Genomic DNA, 23,085 nt, shown 5'->3' with positions numbered 1-23,085 from the left:
TCTCGGCCGAACCGACAGACCGAGGCTGGAGGCGGCAGCATCCCTGCCTCAGGGAACGGGAACAGGCCGCGACAGCCCGGGAAGTACAACTGGACCTGGAGCAGCCACCCTAAGGCTACTGGCTCTCAAGGGGAGGGTGCGGGCAGGGGAAGACGCAGCTGTAGCTTCTGTAAGGCTGCAGCTGCAAAGCTGAGTGTAGTATGTTACAGGCCCAACGATGCAGCTGCTCGACCCAAAAAAAAAATTACTTACCTTCCCTGATAACCCAGAAAGCCCAGCTGTGGACTAGATGACCCTTCTGTTCATCACTTAGATAAATAACGAAAACCTGTACAACAAGGACCATGTTCCAGAAGGACCTGCCCTACACGGTACTGACCCTGTAGAGGAAGAGCTCCTCTCTCACTGTGCCATTCCCTTCCCCATTCCTTTGTAAAGGCGCAGCTGTCAGAGGCTGAGGGTACAGCCTGACCCATTTTCTGAACTTCCCCATGTAATCAGGGCAGTTTAATTTTACGTAAGCCACTGGAAGTCAAGCTAAGCCTAGTCTTCTCTCGAAATGCCAACCTCATCCATGCAGATTCCCCCTAGTACAGCAGTATATATCAGCACTACTTTGAAACAGTCCTTTAAGTTTGGTTTCAATTAGAAGTAAAGATTTCTTATTTATATAATCCTTCATATTCACAGGACAATGCATTCCTCACACACAGGTTTTTATTAAGCTTCTCACATGTAATTAAGCATATATACTACATCTGACATGCTAACAAGGGTGTCAGGAGCCAACTTTTTTTTTCCTCCAGATGCCTGTGGCAGTTGAAGTGTCATGGATTTCATACAAATGTTTCAAAACTTGTTTCCAGTTCTAAGCAGGGTGATAAAACACTTGCCAAAAGTTCTAACCATACCAACACCATGTGCCAGAAACATACAAGAGATGTGAAGAGTACATCAGATAAAGCAACACATAGGAGAACAGATCTTGTAAGAGAGCTATGCTGCGGTATGACACTGTGCACCTCGAAACAGTTTTCTGGGGTCTGAAAGAGGAACAGGGGTGCTAGTGGTACAGGCCTTTAACACATCAAAAAGCAAGACTGTGTAGCAGGTGTTTCCGATGGTCAGCCTACAAGGGAAACAACGTTAGCACTGAGAGCAATTCTCTTGACGCCTAAAAAAGAACCACTTTTATGCTCAGGCTTATTCTTACACTCCATGGTCTGTTAGCGCCAATGAGACGCCACCGTGTGTGAGTGAAGATTAATCTATTCGCCACCCATCCAAAGTTCAGAAGAGTGTTATCTTACCACAGTAACGTCGCGTACAAAAAACAAGACGGACAATGTTATGGTAACTGAACCAAACCAGCACTACTAGGCATCCTGCTTCCATCTGCGATGGTCAGAAGGTGGATAATCCACAGACAAATCAGTAAGTTTTAGATGTTACGTATTACCCTATCCGCATCTGTTGTATGAGGAACACGCTCGTAAGACAGTACGTTCCTACCCGCGTGTAATCCTGCTACGAGTAACTTGTTTAAAGCCTGCTGAAGCAGAAGTCCTTTCTTCAGCCAGGAGTGATCCTCCGTGTCCGGTGTCCCATGCAGGCAACACTTAACTGAAATAATCACAAGGGAGTGAAGTAACAAGCTTCAGTTTGGCAGCAGCAGTAGATTCGTAACGATTAAGTTGAGCAGTAGTTACAGATTCAAAGGAAATTATGTATCCACAGTATATATACAGTATAATTAACTTCTCAAAGGAGGATTTTTTTCATTGCTGTATTTTAAAGGTTGCCTTCAAATTACAGATAAGTCCTTTAAATGCTTGAAAGGCATAAAAATTCCCCTTCCCACACAAAACCCCAAACAACGTATTTTAGTTTCAAAAATATTTTGAACCCACAAAGAAGCCTGGTATCAGTTAATCTGGTAAAATAGCTACGTGCTAAATAAAAGCACATCTGGTGGAAAGAGCGCAAAGAACGTTACAAGTGTGCTTAGTTTTTGCTTGCAGCATCTGGCAGTGGGTAGCAGGACAGAGACGGGAATCTCAGTGGGTCTCCTCCTGTGTCTGTTCTGCAATAGTTTCTGTGGCACTGGCATTGGCAGCAGAGTTGAGAACTTCTCCAAAGTCTCCCCCGGCAGGTTTGCTTCCTCCAACTTTAGACTAGAACACAGAGAGAGCCTTGACATAAAATTGCAGTTACTTGGTACACCAAACACACTTGGTGTACATAACCAGTACCTCTGCACGAGTAAGTTTCGTAACTCCTCTCAGGAGAGCAGCTTTTCCAGGACTGAGCTACCTCCAGAATACTATAAAGACAAGTCTTTTAAGTATCATGCAGAAAAGTCACCAGCAGCAGATTAACGTAGCAGTCTCCCTTTGACTTTGGGATACACGAAGCATGAAGCAGCCCCGAACCCAGGGAGTCTGAAGGTCGACACACCCTCAGTTCAAAACGGATACAGGTACGCAGCCTTCTGAGCCATTTAGGCTTTGAAGGCTTCAGAGTTAAAACTTGCTTCTGTATTGCTTAAGAAAGAACCTTGAACAGTTTCCAGTCTCAACAGCAATTCCCAAGATCTTTAGTGGAGCATAGCAAATATTTTACTTTCTCCAGGTAACGCGTCTGCCTTTTCACTTCCCTCTACAGTACCTACCCCTGTGGGATGGCAGGAGCGTTAGTGCCAATTCCTTTGCAAGGGAATGCCTGGTTCCCCATGCTAGCGCTTGCACGCTTCTCATCCAACCCAGTGTGTCCACGAGAACACTCAAATCTGGTTCCGGTCACATTGATTAGTTATTTTTAAAGTGATTTTTTACCCAGAGAAGCTATTAAGGGTTGTTTCTGGCACCTGAGGCTTTTATGAGTAAATATTAAATTAAGGTACAAAGGTCTTGCATATTTTATGCCAGAAATAAGAAAAATATCCCAAGTTATTCTCATGTGTAGGATACTAGTCCTTAGGAAGGCGTGGAAATAAAAGCCCAGACCATTTGGGATACATAATACTAGGTATGTTGTGCTAGCTGTTTGTGCAGGTTAGCTAGCTGTTGGTCCTTCCAGTTAAAAGCATCCTGCTGTAAGAGCTGCAGAATTTTTTATTCTCAGATCATTAGGCAGAGAAAACATTTCCACAGCATTTAAAAAGATGTCATCTAAGCACCTTCAACAGTTTACCAATAACTAAAAAACAGGCTGCCCAGAGTCCCCATCAGTCTTTTCTCCACATCCACAGCTCCATGATCACCAAGGTGTTTTAGTAATGCTTACCTTTAAGTTTTCAACTTTTTCCTCAAAGGATTTGAAAGTAGGAGAATTTCTAGGAAAATAAAAGAAGGAATCACAGAATTAAAAACATATCTGGTTAGTCTATAAATATGAGAAAACAAGCAGACAGTTGCTTTTTCCAATGTCAATGTGAGTCTGTTTGGGGTTCTTTCCTTGATCTAAGGGTAGCCTAAAAATAGTTTAGATCTGGATCTCTCCAAGTACTATAAAACTAAAAAAATTCAAACACACTCAAGTTGCAGCTCATTTGTATCTCTGGCAACTAAGCATTGCCAGGCTCAGCAACAGGATCTTTCATTACAACACGGAAGGGAAAACTAGCAAGTATTTTAGGTTTAGCTTATTATTCCCAGTGATTTCAAACAGTTTTCTGGCTTAAAGGATTTGTTCAGAAAAGCTTAGTCATCACTTCTGGTTAGCCTAGTACATTATTGCTGAAGAAAGCTTGTCATCAGAGTTTTTTCACTTGTTACAGGAGAAGTAGTTTAATTTAATAGGCTATACGTTCTGTTAACAAAACACAGTAACATTTTCTGCTAACATGTTAAATTTAAGGGAGACTCCTCCTTGCCTTTTAAGTGCTGCAGACAGCTGTGATTACAAATGGTAAGTTACACACATGAAGAGCAGGACAGCTTGGGATTTTCAATGCTGAGGGCCACAGTGTATTATTTATTAGGGTCAGAAGAGTGGCTTAATGCTCCGACTAGCTGTCACTGCCATTTGCAAATTTGTGCAACAGTTTGTACACCTTTTCTGCCCTTGTGCAGGATGGAAAATGCTTGCCTTTGGTGGACCAGGACTAAGGATTCATAGCAGACTCAAAAAAAAATTATTATATAAAGATGAAAGACAGGAGGGGTTTTTTTAAGAGACAAAAAAAATTATTATATAAAGATGAAAGACGGGAGGGTTTTTTTTAAGAGAGGTCTTAAGCTTCCCTTCCCGCTTTGGTTGGTATTTGTGTAGGTCACCCACACTTAGCAGCACTCTTTCATTTGGAAAAGCACACAGTGACATACATATATATCCTTTTTTTAAATCTCTCTCTCTCAAACCAGACTCTCTCAGGAGATGGAGGGACACAGTGCCAAGCAAGGGGAGGGAGAAGGCAAGCACTCCAAGTCAGACTTTTTGTGAAGCCACAGGTTTTTTTACTCATTTTCAGTATTCTAAATCAGATGCCAAGCTATTGCCTTTTAAACTTGGAATCATTTGGTAGCACTGCATTTCTAATGGGGAGGGAAAAGTTGTGATAGTTCTCCAAAGAGCACTTGGTCACATTCCAGACGTGCGATAACCACCACCATTAAGTAGAAATAAACCAAAATTTTATCCTATATGTTAGTACAGGAAATCTGTTACAAATTTGGGTGGGTTTTTTGGTTCTGTTTTAAATCTATGTTAGTTGACTTAAGTTCAATTTGACTTGATTCCACATATGAAAAATAGATAAACCCAACAGCTGGATTATGCATACATTACCTCATGATAGGCATACTAATTGAATGTTGTATGGAGCGTATACTAAATGCCAGCATTAAGAAAAAAGAAAGCGAGAAGTTAGTTAAAGTGATAAGACTGAGCAGAAATTGGCTTAGAAAGCTGACTTCTGGATACTATTTTTGGTAAACAGCCAAACAGTCTCATACAGTAACTGCTTGGGTTTGCTTTTTTAAATTGCTTAGCCATGCACACACACAAGTACATCACAGCAAAAGCTGCAACCACTTTTTCCTTTTCAGAAAGACTCAAGTGCCATGCTTGTTAGTACATATTCTGCTCAGCTGCAACAGTCTGTCTACTCATTAAGTTCCTCAAGCAATGACAGTCATGCCGCATTTACAGTTTTGACGATATCAAGCAGAAAGTGAACGCTCAAGAGTCTTATCAATCATTTCCTACTGAAAGAATTATTCCTACATTCAGAAGGCTGCCATTTCAATTCAGCGTTAAGATTTCCATACTCATCAATACAAATTATCTAATGGTTAACATAAATTATCTAGCAAGAGCAGGCACATCAATCCCTATTAAAGGTCAGGTTTATGCTGAGGGCAGGGAGAAAGTCCTAGTCTCAACCCTGTTCTGAAATTCATGGGGGATTTCTGTAACCTGCCAGTGCTGCTGTACAGTTACTGTTTGTTTAGTGACAACACACACCTACTCCTAGAAGGTGACTGGATATAGATTAAGGAGCTCCCAAATAACTTCAAGACCATCTGGTATCTAATTTAGTTCCATATTCTAGAAAATCCCAGTTTACTCTTGATACAAATCAGTCTTACATGTTAAATGTTTCTTGTCAAATACCACAATAGTAAGTTAGAAAAACTGATGATTGCAGTTTTTCATAACTATATTTGGAATGTCAAGTTTTGACTGGGCTTTATAATGTCTTTCAAGACAAAACTTTCCAGGCAATTGCTAGGGGGAGGAAGAAAAAGAAGGAAAAAAAAAAAAAAAAAAAGATCTCTCACGTTTGAGGCACCTCCAAAACTCCAATTAGTATTTCAGTACAATAGAAGACACTTTCACAGAAGCAAAAAGGTTCTGTGTTTATTGTAGAATGAGTTCTAAGAGCTTCTTTCAGGAGACTCAGCAGGAGAATTCAGTGATAGAAAAAAAACTACGCACGTAAAAAGTTCCCTTAAAGTTGGGATCCCTTAAGGCAGATGCACAACGCAAGGTTGGTTTGTAGATACGGTGTACTGGGAATTGGATCCACAAAGGCCAGCTGCTGTCCTGATGTGCGTCAGCAATGCGTGGCCATGTTTCATCCCTTTCCCCAACCCCAGTTCTGCTGTGTTTCATCTTCATGGATGGTTTGGCTTTCACAAGCTTTTCCAGAGCACATAGAAGCTGATTGTCTTCTGGAGTGTAATTTATATTCCTCACTGTAATGTGGCTTACTATAAGTTCTGGTCTTGCTATGTGCCAAGTTTTAGTACAGAACTAGGCTGATCCTAACTAGTTCTCTTCGTCCAGTCATACTCAGCCACTCCCCTTCACCCTGCAAGAAGTGCCTCCCTGCAAGAAGTTTAACGCTAAAGAGGGTGAAAGTTACCTTCTCTTCCCCATATATGTATTTTTACAACCTGTAGACCTGCTCACACTGAAAAGCAACAACCTATGGTGTATTGCAGGTCTTTTAACAGGTGTCTAGGGAAGTTTAGTTTAATCTCATAGAGATCACTTAATGAAAGAACTATTCATACATTCGTGAAGGATTTACTTGCTGTTGTCCAATACACTTATGTATATTCAGTATCCATTTTGTAAAATGTCACCATAAGATAGTATATAGTTTTATCACAAGAGAACTGCATTTATCTAAATGCAATTGAACTTTTTTTAACATCAAATCACCTGTTCTTCAAGTAGTGCAAATAAGCACGGTTAAGCCTTGAAAAGCTTCATGAAGAGGAGATCTTGTATTTCTTTTCACAAATGACAGAATGCCACATGAAAGCACTCACTCAACTAGGCCATCCAGTTGGGCAGTTTGAAAAAGAGAAGCACTTTTTACAATGCTCACAAGCAAACCTCCAGCTTTAAATAAAAAATAAAACCAAAAAAGGCACAATAAGTTGCTCTGCAGCCTTCTATGTGTTTTGTACTGCATTAAAAGCTTTCTTATCCTTTACATGATTATTTTTTATAGCTACTGCATTGCCTCACACTTTGAAAATGCACAAGGAGGTATGCCAGAGTCCCTGCCTGGAAAACATGGGCTTAAGCTTTTGTTAAGTTAGGTTTCCAGCTGATAAGCTGACAAATGACGATATTTAGGAGTTCGTGATCATATCAGATTTTCAAAGTGAGCAAAGAAAGTCATTCTGCAATCTCAGAACAGGACAAAGATGAAGACTGCTGCTCCATCATATGGATGCAGTGCAAGAGGAGCTAAGCGCAAAGTCATGTCTGCTCAGGAAGTTTGCAGAGCGCCACACCTGTTTTGCACGTAATACTGATGTTGCCTACACAAGGATGACTAGCTCATCAAAAGTTGAAAGCATTCTTATAAAGGAGAATAAAAGTATTAAGAGAAACCTAAGAAGGAACAGAGTTCATTTTCAGCACAACAAAAAGCAGAGGAAACAAACACAAAAAGGAAGCAATAACGCACTGGCTTTGCACTACCAGTCCTCTCTCTTCCTCTCTATTTCAGTACTTTCCAAGTTCACAGCTCCACCAGCTGCCGTACTCCTTTCGCAACTCCCTCCAAAAATCACTTTGCAGTGCAAGACTTGAAGACCTCCATGCGACGTTTGCCGCATGGAACATGTGGAAGTAGCCCAACACAGAAGAAATCATGCCATTACAGCTGAGAAGTCCCTAAACTAAGACAGTACAAGAAAAGCAAAGCCATGATGAAGAAGCCACATGAGAGTTTAAGAATAAAAATGCACCTGCATATTCAGTATTTGTCCAAGTAAGTATGAGGCCCATCAATTCTCATTTCCAGGAAGGAACTTGGGCATCTAAAACTTTCTGAAGTTGAGACTTGTGCAGTCTTAAAAGTAGGCACCACTTGAGTAGTCGCATAACCCTGGGACCTGAATTCCCTGGCTGAATCCCAGATGAGCTTGGTCCTCGTGAAAGTGAAAAACTCAAAGGTTTTTTAGTTGCACTTGAACAGCAGATTAAGATCTTGAACAGCACTAATTCTTCTCACTTTTTGTTTTGTTTTTAAACCCAGCTGCTCCTGAATTTATAACAATTTCCATTGCCCTGATTCTCCCCAAGAAGCACATCAACAGTGTGTGCTCTCCTCTGGCCCTGTTACACTCCCTCCCAGCAGCCCAGTTTCTGAGAGTACTCAACACCCACCTAGCCACTCGAGTAATTAGGACACTCTTCTTTTGAGGTATTAAATTCCTGAAGCCAGAAGCGAGCTATGAGTCTGTGCTTGTCCTTGTCAAGTGCAATAGTCTAATCTAGTGGAACACCATAGCCGTAAGGAAGAAAGGTGAATACTGTTAAGTGAGCAGCCAAGCTCTGCACCCAAGAGGTATGGAGACATCCTTCAGGCTCCCTTTGTCTCATTGACGCTAAAGGGGAGCTATTTCAGCCAGGCTGCTGTTCTTGTACTTGAGCAAACAGAGCTCATATCGGAGTCTGAGGTCTGATAGCATCCTGTGTGGCTGCCTGTCTCCCCACGCACTGCCCTGGGGCTACAGCTCCTACTTAATGTTCTAGGAGCCAGACCCCTACGCCTTTACAGAGATCCTGCTGCTGTCTTCAGCTACTTAGTGGGAGAGCAAAGAAAAAATGAGGCCAGACTCAGAAGTGTGCATAGACGGGATGAGAGGCAATGGACAGAAGTTGCTACACAGGAATTTTAACTACTGAAAACTGAACGTTGAATATTTGCTTAGACTAGGCAGATAAAAGGCAGTGCAGACAAGGTAACTAAAATACTCAGCACCTGGAGCTGCTAAAGTAACCAACTCAAAGATAAGGACAAACTATGAACAGAGAATGCGTAAACTTTTACATTAACACTCTAGTGATATGATTAGTGTCACAATGCTAAACAGCCATTCTAATAGACACAAAAAAGGGAAAATTTCTACTCTGTCAAGGCACAAACACTGTAAAGACAAAGAGAAGGCGGAATTCTGCATGCCATTGACCTCAAAACCATATTCTGTCTCTTTACAAAAACACTTGCAGAATCATTTTAACAGATTCCTTTCTTACAAGGAAGAGAAACTGATTATTATGTAGTCTCAAGATTTCATGTTCTGGGATAGTTACCAGGTGAACATGAAGAAACATCTCTGACATTAAGAGAGCTTCAGTTTTACATTAACTAGCACTGGACAAAAAAATAAATTACCTTTTACAGACAAAACTTATTTAAAGATTTTAATGGAGACAGTCTGACTACATGCGTAGTTTCAGAAAGAACTCTTGTGCCCACCTTACCTAAAGGAATGTGAAAATGCCTGTAGTCTGCACAATGCCAGAGTAAGCATTAAAGAGAGAAAGGAAGTTCTGATAAATCTGAAGAAAAATAGGTAACTGTGTAGCTGAATCTCAAAGTGTTTTCTCACTAGACTTCAAAAAAGCAAGGAAGAGGTTAATGGCAGCACTTTAAAACAGAGGGCTGATTTTATTACACTGCTTTCCAAGGCAGCAATAGTCTGTTAGAACGTATGAATTTTTATTTGTCCAATAATTGAAAATAAGTTTGATCCACTATTCACAACAAATTACAGGCAGAGATGAATAGTTGTGTATGTTCCAGTAGTAAAAATTATACAATCAAACAAAGAATTGTAGGCTAAGCATATGATCGGATTGCATCCAGGAAGAGCTTTGCATGCAGCTCACAACAGTGCTTAAAAGGACCACCAAACTTACCTAATTTGCATGAAGGGCTGTGTCATTTGACACAAAGTCAAAATATGTTGTATGCCAATATTTAAGAATTAAAAAGTGCCAACAGTCTATTAAAAAGGTAATAAAATCAAGCCACCGCTATGAGGTAGAACAACTTACAAAGAAATAAAACACATCTGAAAGGAATCCACACACAAGACAAAAAAAAAAAAAAAAACAAACCCAAAAACCAAAACAACCCCAAAAAAACAACTACCAAACCACAAACAGTTAAAGACATTAGTTGTTTAAGTGTAGTATTCCACAAGCTGAGAAAGTCAGAGAACAGAAAGGACAATGCTACGTGCATCACACAGAGGCAGGCAGAGACGTCGCCACCTGCAATCCTACCAGAAAAATAAGAGTAGCAGTGGAGGTAATAGCATACGATGCTTCTCTTGCACGTATATAATACACACCACAGAACTCTTCTGCGTGAGTGAGGACATACAAGCAGATTTTGCAACAAGCCGCTCAGCTCTCCTAAAACAGATGCTGAAGGCTCTTGATAGATTAACTTTTAGAAGTCCTAGGTACGTTAACAGCATAAATTTATTTCAGTGATCACCTACTTAAATCAAAAATGCAACTATTTGGGAAAAGCTAAAGAAACCTACCTGACATCTTCAAACTTCTTGGTTATGACTGAACCAACTGATGAAAAAGCAGCAGAAGCCTTCTGACCAGCCTGAGACAGGGTTTCTGATGTTTTCTTGTATCTGTGTTCAAACGAAATTAAATCTGTAGTTATTTTAATAGAACACATAAGGAACCTTTTAGCATATGAAGATTCATATCAAACCCAGAGGTATACTTCAACTTTGGGGTCAAATGGACGAGCTACTTAAGAGATGATTTTGAGCCATTGCAGTCCCTTCTGGCTACAGCATCTCTGCCACCTCAGACTTCAGATTAGGTTCACCAACATGCACCGACTTCCCCACCCCCAGAACAGATGCTATCTGCTACTGTAGGACTTTACAAACAAACAAAAAAACCCCTTGTACCAAATGGTTTTGTCAATAAACTTCACCATAAAGAGTTTGAGGCACATCCTTTTATATTCTGCGTAGTCATTAATTGCAGAAGGCAGTTCGCTCTAGACCTTAAGCTAACAGTTGTGTTTGGCAAGAACATTAACTGTGACTTTGCACTCTTCCTGCACGAGCTCCGTTTACAACAATTTTTCAGGCTGGAAAAGAAGGGTATGCTGTTGGACTTAGGACACCTTGGTATCTCAGTAATGGTACCTCGGATCTGTCAGACAAAAAGTGGATTAGAATTGCCATATTATGGTCAATCACTCTTATTTTGCATGAGACAATATAGCTAATAGTAGCCTTCTTTAAAGAAATCTATGATAGTTTATCCAGGTAAGTTTTAGTGCAACTTAACTTTGTGTTATCTACACTCATCTCGTTTCACAAGAACAGAGGGTTTCGACATGACACAAGAGCTACACAGTTTTCACCTCAACAGCTGATACAATCATTGTGAAGTGGTACGTACGCTGTGGTTGACGTAACATCTTGCCAGCTTTTGGTAATGTTCTGCCTTAGTTCCTGTAATGAGTTAATTCCCAGCTTTCTCTTGATTTCTGCTAGATGCTTCTCTTTGGCAGCTAGCACTTGTGAGAGCGTCTGGATTTCCTCTTCCACCTGTGGCAGCAGAGGTGATGAGAGGTAAGTTAAATGGCTGAGTATTTTGCTTGTTAACTATGCATTTATTAAAACACCTACTAGGCATCAGTAATGGAAGGGATAACACGTTTTGAAACATTGCCTCACAGTTGTTTCTAAATACTAAAAGGGAAATCCAAATTAGGCTACAACAAGAGCTACTGAGAAAGTAACCTACCTGCAGCTAGCACCGTTACTAGAATACGCGCAAGGAAGTTGGTACCTAAAAGACTGCATAGTTAGAAATCATGACCATTAGACAACATGAGCCTGTGTGAAGCTTGAAGTTTAGTCAAACCTGGGACAATCGCTAAGCCTGTACTCTCCTTCCATGTCAGAAGAGATACCAATGTATGACCGGTATCAGGAAGCTCAGAGCACATCTGATCCATACACAAGTTTTGTCTCCTTGCTTGAACAGAAAGGTTCTTTTGTGGCTTAAGCCAGCAACTGCAGGCTGGATCCAGCCACAGGAATGCTTCCCAGAGTCAGGGTGGAAATGGTGGCAGTCGGAGCAGTTAAAACAAAACAAACAAACAAACCCCCACACACAAACAAACAAAAACAACACCAAAAAACCACAACAACAAAACCACAGCAGCTGTTCAGCAACTAGAAAACTGTGCCGTTTGTGTGCTTCCTTCTTCACGCAGATGGTCACCTAAGGCTCTCACAGAAGCACGACCAGATCATGATCAGAGATGTCAAAACAGTTTTATGCTGCCATTCTGTGGGCTATATAGGCAGGACAGAGGCTCTAAGGCCATATGTACAAAGGCGAAGGCGTACATCCAGCTCTACTTCCCCATCCAGACTGGACCATCCTACTTCAGAGTATCAGTGTGCCCACTCATTTAAGCTCCTTTGAGGAAATACCAACATCTTCCATGCACCTTTGTTTTGGGTACCTGTCCGAAGTCCTGCCTGACATACCCTAGCAGGACCAGATCTCCCTCACCATCTCCAGATGATTGTTTGGCACGAAATAACAGGCAGGACTACCAAAATCAAGACTGCATTAAATGTGCTTATTTCACAGCTAACCTTCATTTGCCAACCTTAGGCTTAAATTAGTGACTTTTATGAGGGTCCTACGGTCACATAGAGCTACAAAAGAAAAAAGACTGGCAACACAACCAAGCTTGACTTTGACAACTTTTGAAATGCATGTATCAGGCTTGAATATTTGACTGTCCTTTGAAGAGCGCTACTTTAACTCGCTCTTAAAAAAATTTCTGCTCTATGAACTATGGACAAGAATAGTTACATGGTTAGACATTAGCAAAACAGTGTCTACACGGATATTACTACAAAGCATCCTTCATGAAAACAACAGCTTCAGTTACTCCACACCAGTTGAGGCAATACTTTGTTCTGGCTTCTCTTTGACATGTTATCTACCCCCTTCCCACTTGAGGAAAAAAAAAGGGTTAGGCATTTATGCATCTTGGTTTAAGATCTGTACACTCAGCACTTCTAGCTTAACTCCCCATAGCTAGAACTGGCTGTTCTTTTCTGCCTGGCACCTTGTTTCCCTCCTCGCAACACACAGGCATGCGGTACCCAGCTTTAGACACGCACAGAATAAACATGCAAAGCATTAACTGTATGTTCAAAGACAGCATTATCCCAGATTTTCATTCTCAAAACCAGAGGTTTACCTTAGCAAGCTCTTTTCTTAGCTCATCCTGTTCTTCTTCTGAGAGTGTTTCTGCCATACCGACTGTAGCAGCAGCATCCTCTCCAACCTCAGGTATAGAGTCACTTCTCAGCAGCCCTTGAGGTGAATAAACCATTGCAAGTCAGGTCATCACATGTCTGCCAGACAGCAGCTAACATTAATATACAGCCCTTTTGTGCCAGCGCACAAAGAAAACTGAAGTCACGCTCCCCGAGGACTACGGCGTACAGGAAACCAGAGGCACTTTACTGGCTGTCTCATCCTATCAAGTTGTATTAAAGCTCAATATAATTGCAGCTGCTGCTATAACAGGAGACTGGAAACCTGTTGAGAACAATGCATCCCACTACTCTGATGGAAAGCAAGGTGCAGAAGGCTAGGTCCCAGCCGGTGGTTCCTACAGACCCTCTGCCCAGGGGCGCAGGCGCTCTCTGCTCCCCCTCGCTCCTGCAGCACAGAACCTCTGGAAGCGCTGGGGGTGCTCAAGCCCAACGCAGAGCCTCCCTCCCTCCCTGCTCTCTGGATCAGATTAAAAGATACCCATTCCTAGCGCACTGGGAGCAGTCATGCTGACAAGGAAGCTCAGCAACAGCGGAGAAAAGGGTTTCACTGCAAGTACAGACTCTTCCCCCGTACCCTGCTCAACCTCTCTGCCCCCAGTAACTGGGACCACCGTGGCGAGAAAGTCACAGGTACCCTGGAACTAGAAGTAAGCTGCTGGTTTGCACCTGGACATTAAGACAGATGAGAAGCCTGGAGAAGGAGCTTGGGAACAAAAGGCCATCACTTCAGGCAAAGCGGTGGAGCGCTGAGAAGGGACAATGAGGACGTGCATCCACTCACACTGCTGCCCCTTCCCTTTCCAAATCCAGAAACCAAAGCTCTGCCAAACTCCTCTGTACGAACACCAAACATCCCTACGGTCTTCCTCAACTTTCACAGCTTCAGGGGAAGGAAGGAGAACGGTATTATTTCTATGACTAAGAGGTGCTCACTTTAAAGATTCATTTATTCTTATTAAAGATTCATTTATTCTTAGTCCTTAGTGCTTGCAGTGAGATCACTCTAAACACCTTTTAATGCAACAAACAGATTTCCCATTTCTTTGTAGCTGACACTTAAACATACAGTTTGCCAGAATTAAGGAATCCTGTTCGAATTTGCAAAGAGACCAGTTTGCAGAGAGACCGAATGCTGAAATGGTTGTGGATTCCTGGAACTAATTCTCCATTCAAGAGGTAAAATAGCATTATAGATAGTAAAAAAGAAATGAAATAAAAATCTTAAAATAGAAGAGAAAAAAACAAGGAGGATTGTTTGTTTGTAAGGAGAGAGGGTGAGTGTGTATGTGTATATACATATGTATATAAATATATAATTCAGATAAGTTGAGGACATACCAAGTAATGTTCCCTTACTAGTCACGATAGTAATATAGACTCTATATATAGAGAGAGTCTATATATAAAAACTATAGTGTCTATAAAAAACAGATAAAATGCCATCCTCATTTCAGCAGCTTCTGATGGCACTACTGCCATTTGGTCTGGGAATCCAAAAGCTCATTACTGTGCAATGAGACCACCACCGATTTCATTGTGAGGCTTGATATCAAATAGCTACATCACAATCAACTGAAAAGTCAGGGGAAAAAAAGATTCTGCGAGTTTGTAATTAGTTGTAGGTATTCTTATGAAACATGCTCCTAGCAGCTGTCCAGCCTAAGAAAAGAAGATGCCTTGCTCTTGATCAAGTTACTGAACTCAGGTAAAGCTCAATTCCACAAACTTTTTCCAAACCAGTATGTTTTCTGCCTGGTGGTGTGTCCAGAACGCTTGTCCTCTAGAAGCCCACTGCTACACAGGCAGAACATCTGTAAATGGTTACGTTACCACAGAGTATATCGAGAAGAAAGCATACAGAAAGGCAACCGAAACCCCATTCTGCATTTATTTATGAAATCTATACCATGTTTTCCCAGAGGTCTATGTTTGTGTAGAACACAGACATAATGTAGTTCCTACAGGTTACCCAATACCTTATCTGCTGGCAGAAATCTAGGGCAGCAAAAAAGTTCTGAGTCTAATGTGGAAACCAAAGCACAGCACTACAGCACCAGAAAAAAAAAAAATAAAAGGATTATGGCTCGTTTCTTGCCATCAGGTAATTTTTGTTCCATACATCAACATATTTCCTTTTCCGAACATCAAACTGTTAAGAATGCCATATCTTTCTGTCAAATCGTTATTTATCTTATTAAGTACATATGCTTGTACAGAAGGAAAACTAACAATTTAAACTGCACTCTCCGACCGGCGGTACGTTAGCCTCCGACTCCTGGCCTTGTTCTCCATCTGCAGGCCCTTCAGGGACTACCGAGCTTGCCATTGCAAAAGCCATTTCAGAAAGCTGGCAAGTACCAAAGACCACGCTGACTCCGAGAGCATTAGCACATCCAGCTGAAAGTCTGTTCAATCTGGTTATGAAGAGTCATCATCTGGATTATCTCACCAAAAATAGCTCAAGTGAACCCAGCAGCAGGAAAACGCTGGATTGTCTCCCGCAGCAATAGCTTCTGTTTTGAGAATATACCTTCGCTTTGGAAAACTAGTGTTTTACAGGAGTTTGTGCTGCTTGTGGCCCACACTGAACTTAAGACACAATGCTAAGCAGCAAGGGAATGATCTCTCCTTCCCTTTCTCATTTCTAGATCTTTTAGGACAACAAGAAATCACTGCTACTGAGACTCCTCCATGCCTCAACCCCGTACATCTAACCATGCCTTCCTCTCCTCTCCTCGCCTTCTGCCCCCCTCCCAGTTACTACTTTTTCTTTAGCTCCATCTGAAGTATGCAAACGCCTTCCCATCAGTCTTTATTCTCGCACCTCCCCTCTGATTCCCTGTTACTGTTCACCTCTCGGCTCGCTTTGCCCCCGTTCCTCGGTTCACTTCAGTACTTGCAGGACACAGGGTTCGTCTGTGCTATGGGAAGGCCGTGCTCGGCAGCCTGACCAAGAAGCAGATACACAGATAACAACCCACAGACCTCCACAACGCCGTGGCTACAACCCAAATATACCGCCTAAACTGGGGCTGCCAGGCAGTAAGATCCTGGCTTTGAGCAAGCTTCGTAAGGAAAGGTCACAGCCCACCTTATTTTTGCAGGGTGCACTCAAGAAACCAGGGCAATAGCAGTCAGCCAACAGATGGAAATCCTTCAGCTCAATCTGTTCTTAAGAGAGCATTTCTCATTTGTGGTCTTCTCTGTTCACCGGCAGAACTGTTATTATTGGCTTCTGAATTGCTATAATCAAGTTCAGCTGAGTATTTTACATCTCTTAAGTTCTTAAAGACAGTAAAAATTCTGTTGGGGGAAAAAAAAATTGGGAAGACTTACCTAGTATTGGGAAAACTTACTTAGTTTTAAGGTCAGTTTTTAGGTGTCTGTATTTCTAAGATTAACGTATTATCCCAGCAGTTTATTAGATCTACTTAAATGAACCAAATAAAGCCAGGAAGAAGTTAGTTGATTAGGACTCCACAGATTACATTCAGGGAAATGGCACTTAAGTCTCTATTATTCTTTCGGAGCAGGCAAAGCATCAGAGTCATTCAATCTACACTCAGGTTTTCTGGTTTGGGGTTTGCTTTGGTTGGTTTCAACCCAAGTTCACGCTCTATTTTGACCAGAAGTTCCTACCTCCTCCTGGCCTGAGTTCAGAGATTAGCAGTAAGGGTCAGCAGTGCAGGGAAGCACTGGCCATTGCAGCCGAGCAGCCTTCGGGGTGAGGAAGGTTAGCCTTCACAAAGCTTTATCTTTAGACAGACAGATTCTGTGTCAGACACTCAGAATCAGCATTTTGGCTATCACTATACAGTTGGCAAAGCTAAAGAAAAAAGGCACTTGTTAGAGTTCAGGCGAGCAAGCTGTTACAAGATTATAAGATCACTCCAACATTTGTGTAATGTACAGTGCTACAGAGGATATTTATTTTGCAATACGTAAGACAGATCAAATTTAAGTGCTTCCCATTTATGTCAGTGAAAAAGCCAAATTGAGATGTATTTCTTCAACTCAGGGGGAGAAAATTCCTGGGCTTCTCCCAAACACTCATCATATCTTCGTTCAAAGTGAATTAAAAAGACAAAAAACCCCGGCAAAGGTTGGTGCTTATGGTGATGCACAAAGGAGTGCTCCCCCCCTTTAGAAGAGGTGGGAGATGCAGTCACTGCAGCAGCGAAAGCTGACCGCTGGTCCCCAGAGTTTAATTCACACAGAGGTCCAGCAAGGGATGCACGATTCTTTAAGATTGTAAAGAACAAGCCCATCAAAAAAAAAAAAGTCAACCCCTTTGTAACTTTGCTTTGTCACACCTGAAGTAGGGCTAAGCTTTCTGTATTTTTAATGACCGTGAAAGATCACGTCCGGCAGCACGGCATGGAAAGGAAAGGTGGTAAAACCAGACTGGGGTGTGTTGGGAGGCACGGCTGTAGATGTTCTGTATGACAGGTTACCAGCTAGAAACTCGCAGGGTTAAGCACTAGACGGATGCTGCTGCAGCACCGCACGCAACAGCCGCTTCCTCAGGAGAGCGCAAGTACAGTACAGTTAGTATCCGCAGGCCTAAGATTTGCAGCATTTTAAGTGCTAGGTGGAACAGAGTAAAGGTTTTAGCGAGCATTTTCGTTAATCGGCGATATTTTCAGTACTAAGGCAAGAGCAGATGTTAAGACTATCCAGAGCTCTGAAGTCATACTAAGTACGCAATTCCCACCTGCCCCCCAAAAAAGCTAATAGTCAAACTAGGCCACTTACTCTGATCTTGTAGAAGTTGTCCTTTTATTCCTAATGTATTTGCTCACTTCGTTTTCTCTCAAACTACCTTTCTACTGAACTAAGAAATAACAAATAAGGTAAAGCTTGTAAATGCATAGCACATGAGATATTACCTACATGACACTCTGAAGCCAATAAACTACCAGAGTTGACAGCAGGTCGGCTTTTACCTTCATTTACACCTGCATTTCAGCCAAATTTAATTGGAGAAGTTCCTTTTTTACAGATATTAATCACTAAGCTTTCCCTGTAGAGGTTTTGAAAAAGAAAGAGAAGGAAGTTACCAGGCTTCGCCAGTGTAGGTGATCCAGGTGGAGAAAGGTTTATGCTAGGCGACAGGTAAAGGTAGTTTCTGTTCACTCCAGCATTGAAATCGAAGGGCGATTTGTAATCCTCATACAGATCCATGCCAGAAAATTCAGAGCGTGCAGCCGTCCCCTCCTTCCACTGAAGCATTCATCTCTGCTTTCTGGGGCGACCCGGACAGCAGGATTCAGAAACCCTCTGTTTCTTCACATGACACGCACTGTACCTCCTCATAAAATTCAGCTCTCTTACGCCTCTGTTAGATTTGATAGAGCCATCTAGCAAGTGATTCCTTAGCCATCTTGGAGCTGCTGCTGTTTACATGGCACAAAGTTAAGTTCCTGTAAATTTATAACCAGGGCTGGACTTAAACAGACCGCTCCTTTAACAAACATTCACAGCACGCTGTTCGTGGCTTCTGGAAGAGCCTTGGTCCTCTGCAGAACTGCATCAAGAATCTTCCATCATTTAAATAAAAAAAGGTCAGCTGACTGCAGCTACACCAGGATATCCTTAATCTTCTAGGACACAAAAGGATTACTAGCCGTAATCTATCCTATATACCATCTGTGTAGGACTTTTTCCTCTGATTAATGGAAAATTCTGCGTGCATAACTATTTCTCCAGCTGCTTCCACCAGCATAATAACCAGTAGCCAGAACCCAGCCTCTGCTGCCCAGGTATCACGCTGTAGAGCGAGCTCAGAACAGGAGAAAGCAGCCCTCATCTCCGATGGCTCTGCTATAAACACCACCTGGGGTTTTTAATGAACCCGTTAACGTGCATTATGAGTTTTGCCCATGAGGCTAAACATATGTGGGTATGAGGGGGTTTGGTTTGGTTGGGTTTTGTTTTTAAAAAAAGATTATTGAAGTGCACTGCCCTATGTCCTTGGTGGTTCAGGCAGCGTCATTAAGAGCAGCCAGTTATGCCAGGAACCAGTAACACTGGAATGCATCGTACTGATTAAATGTATTTACGTTTTGACACATATACTATAAAGAAAGATCAACTTACGCAAGACATCTGACTTCATGCTGGGGGTGTAAGATTTAGCCCTGGGAAGCAGAAGTGCTTCTTACCTAAAAGAGAGACTCAGCACAGTTTTGCAGTGCTTCACTACGTTATTTTTTTTTCTTCCAAGGTCAGCTTCACTGAAAACACAAGCTTACTAGCAGTGCAGATCCCCTTTCCAGCTGAGCAACGATTTCCTCCCAGCCCCACACCTTCACCTGGGCTCTCCACCGCAGCCTGCACACAGAGGAGCATAATCCAATGGAAGTTAATCTCTTCCTCCACCCTAAGAGCGATGCTTTAAGACAGAGACAATCAGAGACATTACGCCGCCCGCCGCTCAAAGCCGTAGAAGTGAAGGAGCCTTGCAGCATACCCAAGCCAAGCCTGGGCAATGTGTGCCCTGGGGACACGAGAAGAAAGCGTACCACTTCGGAAGTTTTAACTTCCCATTTCCACGGCGGTCAGCGGGCGCAGGAACAGACCTTCCAGCTAATTACAGAGCAGTTCCTTTAGGCTGCAGACCTACGTTGGCTTCTGGTGCAGACTACCTGCAGGCTCCTAACAATGAGAGTGCCGGAGCCTGAAACACAGGTCTCTGCTATTTTCTGAACCCACTGAAAAGAATAAAATATAATGCCTCTCTGCATTTCTGGCACGTGGCTGTGGCATCTGCCAGCAATACCACAAAGTTCACCTGACAAAGGTCAAAGCTTTGGTCACAGATTCTAGTTAAAGCATCCCGAGGTAGCAGAGAACCATAACACAGCTACAGTAACTATATAGGCTCATTACCAAGCATGCTAATATGAATAGCTACCGATTCTGCTTGGCGGCCTTCCCTCGTGTAACTGGGCAGACGGGGACGGCCTTCCGTACACCGGCTCAGCAGCAGTTGTACTAACTGGATGAGGCAACCTGACGAGTTACCAGGTGAGGCACACCGGACGAGCTGGGTGTTTCCTGCCATCGCCCTCCCAACGCAGAAGAGTGAAGGCAAGGCTCCCCCCTAGGACTTTTTCCCCAACCCCAGAGAATCATTCAGTCTAACACCAGTCAATGCTAGCAGGCTACGACAACTGAAAGTAGCTATTATAGGAAAAAGAACTCTTACGAAGATCTGTTCTGAATGCCATTTCCTGGCCAAGGGCATTTACTGGAGTCAACACTTAGGTTCTTGTCCATCACAGGAAACTCCCTGCATTCCGTTTTACCCCATACCATGCATGCAAAAAAAAGCTGGTACTCTTTCTGCATCTTTATTGTGCAACAGTTGTTTTCATGTCCCTAGAGATATCTGGATTGCCAGTCTAAGTCCACTGACCTGGCCTGTCACCACTACAGGCAGAAGCGTGTATGGCCCAAACCCTCCAACGCATCTTCAGCATAGTTGGAGAGACAAGCAGAGGGCATTGTCCACCACAGAACATACCTTTGGCTTACAGCGAAGGTTTGCAGAGTCACAAATCTGAGCCTCCACGTGACAGGCTGAATTCTCCTTTTCCCCTGGCTTACACATAGCCTGAGCACAGGCCCAGAAGCCACCTGAGACAATTCTCTGTTTTTTAGAAATATTACTATCCTAAGATCATTATCAAGGATCACAGAATCGATTTAGTTGGAAGAGACCTCTGGGATCATCAAGTCCAACCTTGGCCCCAACACCCCCATGTCACCTAGACCATGGCACTAAGTGCCACTTCCAGTCTTTTCTTAAACACCTCCAGGGACGGTGACTCCACCACCTCCCTGGGCCGCCCACTCCAATGCCTAACGACCCTTTCTGTGAAGAAAGGCCTCCTCATTTCTAACCTGAACCTCCCCTGGCACAGCTTGAGATTACGTCCTCTTGTCCTGGTGCACGAGCCCGCCCCCCACCTGGCTACCCTCTCCTCTCAGCCTTCTCTTCTCCAGACCAAACCCCCCCAGCTCCCTCAGCCGCTCCCCATCAGACTTGTGCTCCAGGCCCTTCACCACCTTCGTTGCCCTTCTCTGGACTCGCTCCAGCACCTCAAGGGCTTTCTTGTGGTGAGGGGCCCAGAACTGAACACAGCACTCGAGGTGCGGCCTCACCAGTGCCGAGTACAGGGGGACGATCACTGCCCTGGTCCTGCTGGCCACACCGTTTCTGATACAGGCCAGGATGCCGTTGGCCTTCTTGGCTACCTAGGCAAAGAGAGGGACCGTGCAAGCATTCTTTACTTCAAACTGCTGTCTTTGCTCTGATTAATCTAGCTTTTAGTGGCCATACAGCTGGGTTGCTATAGCACCTCCCAAACAAGCCGTCTCAGCCTCCTGCTCTCACACCTGCAGGCATTTACAGAAGCATTGCTCCTCACTCATTCTCAGCTACAAATCCTACCTGGTGATGAAGGAAGCTGTCCCACTGAACAAGCTTCTTCCTCATCTCCTTGGGAAGTTTGATGGTCTTCACCCTGAAGTACAAGCCAATCTAGCTGTAAGGAGAAAGGACTGCAGTCTACCCTTCCAAACCTGCAGTAGGACAACTTCCCGGCTCCCGGACATCCCCACCTCACCCACTTCAGGGCAGACAAGTACTCCCCTGCCAGCCATAGCAGTCAGTTTATCCACTCCTTCCCCAGCAGCTCCTCCGCACACCCAGGGATCCAGGGCAGCGCAAGGCAGCACTCCCCCCATACAGCCTAAAGGCAGTCTGAAGAAGAGGGGCCCTGCTAGCTGTCAGCGTGGTGCATTTGAAGGAGGGATGAATTTCTCTCCAAGGGACTTCCCAAATTAAAGTGATTGCCTCAAGGAAACAAAGCGGGATGGGGATGACAGCAGACACACGGAACAGAAAAGAAAGGTTTTGTTCTGCGGTGTGAAGCTTTTTGAGGAGTTTAGCAGCTCTCGACAGTCTGAACATAGCTAGGCAATGGCAGGAATCAAGGTTTCTCTACACTATGACAACAGGCTCATATTGAGGCCTTCCGAAAGGGCCCTCCCACGACCAAAATACCCTGCTCCATGGCCTTCCTCCTCCTCATTCTTCATGGACATTCAGAGCACATGCAGCTGGCTCGAGGCGGAACTGAGGCTGTAGATGTACCCTGCCGTCCCAGTGCAAGACATACGTTTTAGAGCTGAAGCCTAAGTTTAGACTTCTGTTGTGTGGCTTAGAGTAGTTATTGTGCATGCTCAAGTATCTTTGTTCTTTAGCCTGCACAGCAGATTCAGCTGTTAGAGGTGTACCTTGGCTGTTACTGCAGGTATCAGCTGCAAGCCAGTACCTGAAGAGATCCTGAAGCCGAAGGACGCACCTGCTCCGGAGACAAGTAGCAGTGGGGTTTTGCTCGCTATGCAAGAGATGAAAACTGAGCATTTTGCTGTTCCAGAACAAGTACTCATTTGCTCTTAACAACTCAAGTACCAACCTCTTAGTTATCCTAAGTCATCTATGCCGTTTTAGAAGGTGGTGTTTGAGAGACAGGCATGATAGTACCTAACTTCTGTCAAGGATGCTTGAACCAGTTACTGACAAGTTCAACTGAATGTCACAGAGTGGCTCAGGAAGGCTCGGCAAGCCTCAGCAAAGCCTTACCATCACAACTCCTACCATTAATCATGTTGTAATCTCCTCTGTTAAGGTTAGAGAGCGTGCTTAAAGCTTTCCCAGGTAACTATTTAGCATCAACAGTCAGCACAGATTGCGCACGTCGTGAATCATAAGGGAGGGAACTTCCTGCACAGCTAGCAAAGCTGTTAAATTTGAGCAAACACTGTAACCAGGTATGTGCCTGCCTAGTCTCAGACATCGTTCTTTTTTCAGATACCACTTTCTACCCAGGTCTGCAGCTTCCACCTTAGCCCAAGGCTCTAGCAACAATTAAGTAAGGCAATATAGCATTAAAGCACT

At 43.3% G+C, this 23,085-nt stretch overlaps 1 protein-coding gene across 4 annotated transcripts; it reads right to left on the bottom strand.

The window, feature by feature from the left end:
- Nucleotides 1–1,324: 1,324 nt before the first annotated feature.
- TPD52 (tumor protein D52) lies at nucleotides 1,325–18,644 on the bottom strand. 4 transcript variants are annotated; one of them, XM_009704675.1, is made up of 8 exons: nucleotides 18,176–18,644; nucleotides 13,034–13,149; nucleotides 11,203–11,351; nucleotides 10,311–10,412; nucleotides 9,238–9,264; nucleotides 4,789–4,830; nucleotides 3,286–3,334; nucleotides 1,451–2,174 (listed from the first exon to the last, which is right to left on the bottom strand). In XM_009704675.1, exons 1-8 carry the CDS (start codon nucleotides 18,345–18,347, stop codon nucleotides 2,058–2,060), a joined length of 774 nt encoding a protein of 257 aa, XP_009702977.1. In that variant the 5' UTR covers nucleotides 18,348–18,644; the 3' UTR covers nucleotides 1,451–2,057. The 4 variants fall into 4 exon arrangements, with proteins under 4 accessions (XP_009702980.1, XP_009702977.1, XP_009702979.1 ...); XM_009704677.1 differs by lacking the exon at nucleotides 4,789–4,830; XM_009704676.1 differs by lacking the exon at nucleotides 9,238–9,264.
- Nucleotides 18,645–23,085: the final 4,441 nt, after the last annotated feature.

Source organism: Cariama cristata, unplaced genomic scaffold (genome assembly GCF_000690535.1).
Source record: "Cariama cristata isolate BGI_N322 unplaced genomic scaffold, ASM69053v1 scaffold3227, whole genome shotgun sequence".
NCBI classification, from domain to species: Eukaryota; Metazoa; Chordata; class Aves; order Cariamiformes; family Cariamidae; genus Cariama; species Cariama cristata.
This window is presented reverse-complemented; position numbering and strand designations above follow the sequence as displayed.

Excerpts from the sequence above, each read along its gene's own strand:
- TPD52 (XM_009704675.1), bottom strand. The coding sequence starts at position 18,347 with ATGCTTCAGTGGAAGGAGGGGACGGCTGCACGCTCTGAATTTTCTGGC. Across the intron at positions 9,265-10,310 it reads AAGAAGTTTGAAGATGTCAG|ACTACAGGCATTTTCACATT; the intron begins GTAGGTTTCTTT and ends GGCATTGTGCAG. Across the intron at positions 3,335-4,788 it reads ATTAGTATGCCTATCATGAG|AAATTCTCCTACTTTCAAAT; the intron begins GTAATGTATGCA and ends TTATTTTCCTAG.